The 7038-nt window shown below is 49.9% G+C and overlaps 1 protein-coding gene across 1 annotated transcript; it reads right to left on the minus strand.

Moving 5' to 3' along the window:
• Window positions 1–542: 542 nt before the first annotated feature.
• Window positions 543–1574, minus strand: LOC119331602 (BTB/POZ and MATH domain-containing protein 1-like). The gene has a single exon (XM_037604764.1). The coding sequence runs from the start codon at window positions 1572–1574 to the stop codon at window positions 543–545; it is 1032 nt and encodes a 343-aa protein (XP_037460661.1).
• Between the last annotated feature and the right edge of the window lie 5464 nt (window positions 1575–7038).

The following is a 7038-nucleotide window of genomic DNA, read 5'->3' on the forward strand; positions in this document are numbered from 1 at the left end:
CGATGGCCTCCCTCACCATGCTCGTCTCTTGGACTATTTGGAACGAGAGAAACCCGAGGGTGTTTCGTAACAAGAGCGCGCCGCCGCCTATCCTGCTCCAAAATATCGTGCTTGAGGCAAAATTATGGGTTACGGCAGGTGCTAAGAAACTAGGGTGTTTTGTTGTACGAGAGTAATTGCCATGCCGTGTTGCAAGGGCGCTTGTAAAAACTCTAAACTCTATTCTCCTATTATTTAATGGATGAGGCAAATCTTTTGCCTCCGTTTCGGAAAAAAATAATGAAACATATAAGGGCACGGCGATGAAAACAAACCCAAAAAGGAATGATTTGCCACATCCAGAACCATTTGGCACGAAACTAGATCCATCAAATTCAAGGAGAATATGGAGGCGCACACTAGTTACTCGGGCTTACAAGATGATTGATGTAGCATAAATGCCATCATTATATTAGGCCAAAGACAGGCTTAACTAAGTTCTGCTAGATCATGCATCGAAGGTGAAAGCACCAACAACTTGGACTTTAGCGACTAGCAACGCTTCAGTTCCTTCTCCCACGCGTAGACAGGACAATGCTAGTGAGCGCAGAAGGGCAGCTTGCCTCCAGATGCTTAGACCCCTCCGTCGCCACCACGGCATCAAGGATCGCAGGAGTACTGATGATAAACTCGACACACTTCTCCTTGAGGTGCGGGCAATTGTGCTGCTCTGCCAAAGCCAAAGTAGTCGCCGCCGTGTCGACAGTGATGCCACCGATGAGCTTGCCCTCGCACATAATTTTGAGCCTGTCAATCCCGTACCTGTCAGCCGCCGCAAGCAGATGCTGAGCCATCGTCGCCACGGCCTCCAGCTCCCGGTCAAGTTCAGGAACATTGTCGGTGTAGATAAACTCCAGCAGCGCCCCGAACACGGTTGCCTCCATGTCCTTGATCTCCACGCGCCGGGAGCTCTTCTCCTTCATGTCCCCGAAGAACTCGGCCATGAAGACCGGGGATCTCGCGGCCAGCACGAGCTTGTGCGCGGCGAAGGCCTTGCCGGAGACGAGGAACGTGACGTCTGCTCCCGTCCCGTTCCGCAGGAGCTCCCGGAAGTGCTGGTGCATGTTGGATGCCGGCGCAGGCACCGTCGTTGTCGTATAAGCGAGCTCCTTCAGAATCGTGACGGTGCACTGGACGGTCAAGTAGTCTCCTTGGCGTGAAGTCTGGTCCAACAGAACGGGTCTGTCCACAAGCGAGACTCGAAGCGAACAGTCCTTGGGATGCTTGAACACATGCCACACGGTCTTTTCTTCGTTGCCAATGTGCGGCTGCGGCAGCCTCGGGTGTACCAGGAGACAGCCAAAGCTCGCCCTCACGTTGCAGGTGCTTGCAGTTTTGGTGAGGAACACGAGCTCGACCGGTGCCATCGCTGTCCCAGGGTACCACCGGATTTCGACGTCGTGGCCGTCGACGTTCCAGCTGGTTCTGAGGAACTCACCTTCGCGCATGGTCTTGTACGCCAGGCGGAAACTGTCGACCTTGAGCAGCTTCACGGCACGCACGGCGCCGGTGAGGACCGTGCAGGTGGTCGCCATGGGAAACGTGGATCTTGAACAGCCGCGCGGACAGAGCCGGTGTGCAGCGTGCTGGCTGGAGAGGAGCGATGGACTGGAGCACTGCGAAATTTATAGCAAGGCGCAGGGGCGGAGTCAGGATTTAGGCATAGGAGGGGCGAGACAACAATGAAGGCGAAAAATATTTTGTCTCACAAACTACATAAGAGTTTTAATCCCGATATTACTTGCTGTCGGTGCAGGTCTAGCTATAGCTTATAGTATTGAACAACTCCACGTGCACGCCATGTATGATGAAGTTGGTAATCATATTATTCTGAAATACAGCATAAAGTACGTTGGTACGGAACATTATCATCATATGTATGTTTACAAACATGACCGATCATTGTCTAACTAAATAGCAGGATTTAGCTTGCATTCATATAGTTTTGCATGGAAAATCAATCGACAACGGACATACTTAAGCATCTAGAACCAATATGCGTTGTATTTGAAAAAAAAGTGACCAAGTTGCAAGAATGCATACCTAGCTAGAGTATGGAATTAAGGCCCAGCTCGTCCCATCTGCTCGTCATAACGGATGATCGTTGTTTCCGTAGACCACAGGCATGTGGTAACCATCGATGGTCAACGTTGCTCGACGAAGCATGGAAGGATTCGCGCTTCCGAAAGATAGTGTGCGCTTATTCCCTAGCATGGCGATGATGGCCGACGTCAATGCTTGATTAAGCCCTAGCCTGTCGTGGGCGGCGGCGGCGGCGACAAGAGATCAGTTGGAGCGTGGTTAGGTCAAACGACACAGAATGGAAACGAACGGCTGTACGTGTAGATGCCTGTATTACATATGGTTTTCGATCGATCGCGTGAATCACGTGATTGGATTGATGCGTCTAATTCACTCACGGGAACCATTTGTTTTGGGCTTGGGCCAACCAACAATGTTGGGACGCACAGAGAAAAGGCCTATACTTTGCTAATGGGTGAGGTACTAAGTAACAATTACACAGAAGATTAGTATTAGCCCCTGCTAAAAATCCATGGGGGTGGCCGATCCATAGGGGGGGTCTGGCCCCCGCTCGCCCCCCTACTGGCTCCGCCCCTGGCGAGGTGGCGACTCCTCGATCAGGCACCGCTTCCAAGGATGTGATGCGTCGCTTTGACAATGATCTTGGTGCGCCTCGCCTGGCCTCGGTGACGTTTCAATCGCGTGCGCTGCGGCACAAGTAGCGAAGGGGAAGAGAAAAGCATATCTACCATGCATGGGATATCCCGTGCATGTGCTGGCCGTTTATTTTGTTGGAGATTCATTTTCATGCATGCATACTTTATTATTATTGCTCAATCCATCTGCCGTATTCCATCAATGTGGTCATACTAATCAGTCACTCACAATAAAAAAAAGTCGTTGATGGTTGCATAATATTTCATAATCTTTTTTGGGGTTAATAGTTTCATAATGTTTATCATGTTTGAAGACTTAAATTTCAAATCTTGTCAAAATATATTCAAGAATGTTTTTGTTTCAAAGGCCACGTCACCAGAAACATTATTGAACTTTTCCCATGGAATTAGCAAATTTTGATGAAACAAGTTTGAAGCCCAGCGATTTAGTTGTCAAAAAAATTTATTTCAAAAAAATATCAATGTTAGTCTTGTTTTAAAGATCTTGCCCAAAAAAACACATTTGTGTAAATAGAAAGTAAAACAAATTTTTATTTCAAAATGTACTAGGCATCTATTTGTTTGAATGAAACTTAATGACTAGAGAATAACACATGTCAATGGGCCCAAAAAAAATAAAAAAATGTGCATGCATGCATGCATGCACTGGAGGTCCAGTGCATGGTAGAAATTCCACTCTCCGAAGGGGAAGCGCTGAGAGTTATCTCTGCTGAAGTAATGACAGCGAGCGTGCTCTCGACCGTTCACTCGTCCGTCAAGTTTTGATCGAACGGCTGCTGAGAACTGTCGTATGCAAAATCGTACAAATTCATCGTGCGTGTAGCAGTTCTCTTCCTCGATTCATCTGTGGAAAGTGGAATAGTGTGGAGTACACTAGCCGTGGACTAAGTATACAGTATTGCCTATGTTTTCCTAGAATAGAAGTTACTTTATTCAGATAAAATGACGCAATAACAGTTTTCCATAATGTAGTACAACCGCTCAGTCCAACAAGCAGCCGTCCACGAGAACCGTCCGCGCCGCAAAGAATTTTGCTGCAGGATGAAGCCACCGTCACCGCCACAAGGACTCCAGCGAGGAATCCTTGTGATGGTCTGTCTTATTAAGGATGATAGACTACTCATACAAAAAGGAATTACTTCTTTTCTGGAAGTTTATTCGGACAAAACTTCAAAGTTAAGCGTGCTCAACTTGGAGTAGTGTCAGAATGGGTGACCGATCGGGAAATTGCTTCCGGATGCGTACAAGTGAAGACAAAAGTGCACAGAAAAGACTAGTATTGATCTATGGGGCCAGTCTAGATCCCGCCAGGAGTAACGACCACCGGCGGGTGTGTCCGGGGCGTTACAAATTGGTATCAGAGCTGACCTTGCGGTTACACGGATGTTTGCGGACAGGTGCGCGGTCATGTTATTCATGAGGTTTGTGCCCCGTCGTGGCACCCGGCATGGCACATATATCGGACTGGATGCACAGATGACAAAAGTGCGCAGAAAAGACTAGTATTGATCTATGTGGTCAGTCTAGATCCCGCCAGGAGTAACGACCACCGGCGGGTGTGCCCGAGGCGTTACAAGTTGGTACCAGAGCCGACCCTCGCGGTTACACGGATGTTTGCGGACAGGCGCACGGTCATGTTGTTCATAACGTTTGTGACCCGTCGTGACACCCGGCATGGCACACCGGACTGGATGCATAGACGTATGTGCCAAGAGGGAACGTTCCTGTGGCCCTACAAGGACGTCGGTTCCTCTGAGTGGGGGTGTATGTGATGGCCTGGCTTATTAGGGATGATAGACTATGCATATCAATAAAGAATTCCTTCTTTTCCGGGAGCCCATTCGGACAGAACTCCAAAGTTAAGCGTGCTCAGAGCATCTCCAACAGCCGCGCCAAAAGGCGCGCGCGCGGTAATTGGCTTTATAGCGCGCGCAGAACATTTACGCGCGCTCCAGCGGTGGCGCGAAACTAGCGCGCGCGGGAAACGATTGCGGGCGCGCGGGAAAAGGCGGCCGCTCGCGCGCTACATTTGGCGCGCCGCGTCCGGTGCGCCTATAAATTGCAGCGCCTCCGCCGCTCTCTCCACCGCCCTTTACCGCTCTCTCCGTCTCTCCATCGCCCCCTGCCGCGCTCTGCCGCCGACACGCCACCACCACGCCACGATGCCGCCTCGCGCCGGGGAGGTATGGGCTACCGCGGCGTCCGCGTGTGTCCGTCTGGCACCTACTCCGCCGAGATTCGGTCGGGCGGCGGCATGCGGCTCCGTCTCGGAACTTTCGACACCGCCCAGGAGGGCGCCCGCGCGTAAGACGCTGCGGCGTGGCGCCTCCTGCGGTCCCGTCAGGACATGAACTTCGCCGATGTGGCGACGCGGGAGCGCGCACAGGAGTTGGCGCCTTTCCCGCGGCTTCTCACTGACGAGGATCATCGCAAGCATCGGAGGCGGGAGTATCGTCTCAGGCTGCCCGAGATGGATGAGCAAGCCATGGCGCTGTGGAGTCATCGCTTCCCGGAAGACACCAACGAGGAACAGTTCTTCGCCCAGAGGAGGGAGAGGAGGGCAAAGAGGAGAGAGGAGCGAGCTGACTATCGCGAGGACAAGCGAATGCGGAAGGCGGTCGCTAAATACAACCAAGCGCTAGGAGATGCGTCCCCCTGGAACTCCGGCGACGAGCAGTTCCTTGACGCCTACGCTCCGACGTCGGAGGAGGACATCACGGAGACAAAGTCCAATTCGAACGAGTAGTAGTAGGAGAACTATCTATGAAACCAAATATGTAGTAGGAGAACTATCTAAGAAACCAAATATGTAGTAGAAAAAACTGAAATATAGCGCGCCTGCTGGAGCGGCGTGGGCGCGCTTTAATTTGCGGCGGCCGCTGGAGCCAGCGCACCGCTGCGTGCAAAAGCTGGCTAACCCAGCGCCGTATCACGACTTTTAGCGTGCGCGCGTTGCGCGGCTGTTGGAGATACTCTCAGCTTGGAGTAGTGTCAGGATGGGTGACCGACCGGAAAGTTGCTTCCAGGTGCACATGAATGAGGACAAAAGTGCGCAGAAAAGACTAGTATTGATCTATTGGGCCAGTCTAGATCCCGCCAGGAGTAACGACCACCGGCCGGTGTGTCCGGGCGTTACAATCCTCCATGAGGTTTTCAAAGTTCGAACCAATGTACTACTCATGTAGTACTAGAATTCGCTACCCCACTAATCATCTGGACCGGCCTTTTGTTGTGTAATACAGATGTACGATTAAAATGCACAAAACCCATCACGATTGCGTCACAATTAGCAAAAAACACTACTTTACAAAACGCTGCATTTTGCACCGCACCAAAAATCTAATATTGGCAAAAAAAAACACTAACCTTTTTAGCATGTTTTGATGTGGCCAATCATCCACGTGGCGAGAGGGGAGATGGCGCACGTGTAAGGGCCGTCGACGGCCGGTCCGACCGCGCCGGTCGGAACGTTCCGGTAAAGAGAAACAGTCCAACTCTCCCTCACTCCTCTCTCGCGCTCCCTCTCCTCTCTCCAACTTTGTGCTGCTGCCGACGACGCCACTCACCTTCGTCGTCGGGCCGCAATGCGTTCCCAGAAAGATGGAGAGGAGAGCAGCGATGACGACATGGTGCAGTTCGACTCTGATGTAAGCATCTAATGTACTCTGTCTGGTAGGCTAGGGTTAGGTTGTTGGTAGGATTTGGGGATTTTCTATTCATGGTGATTTGGACCTGAACCAGTACATTTGGCCACTCCCAATTCCTTTTGAACTCAATGTAGCCCCTTATAACCATAGGTGACTCGGACTTTAAAGATGATGTGGAAACAGAGGAGGACCATGTTCTTTGCTACCACCGAAAAATTGCCAAGAAATTATTAGCATTTTAAGGTAGCCTAACTGGAAGGAGGTTTATATATGTGGTAAAGAATTAAGCAGCAATCCATGCCCTGCTCTTTTCCTCTGTGTTAATCTTTGTTATGTTAATAGTTTTCATAATTTGTGTACTTTTGGAAATACTATTTAGTTGAGTAAGTACTAATTGTGTGCATTCAGAACAAGATTCAGTCGGCCAATGCAAGCCAAGTGTTTCTACATTTTTTTACTGCATTATTTGGCCAAATGTGTGCAGTTGATCTGAATTTAGTTATCTCTATGATGAACATTAACTCCATTGTTAGTGATATGAGCAGTGTTAATTGTGAATCATATAACATGTAGGCTAGTGTTAATATGATTTTTTTCCCAAATGGCAAGTGATTGTAATTCTTTGCCAAATACCAAATTCGAAATGCCAATTG

Source organism: Triticum dicoccoides, chromosome 7A (genome assembly GCF_002162155.2).
Source record: "Triticum dicoccoides isolate Atlit2015 ecotype Zavitan chromosome 7A, WEW_v2.0, whole genome shotgun sequence".
Taxonomy (NCBI): domain Eukaryota; kingdom Viridiplantae; phylum Streptophyta; class Magnoliopsida; order Poales; family Poaceae; genus Triticum; species Triticum dicoccoides.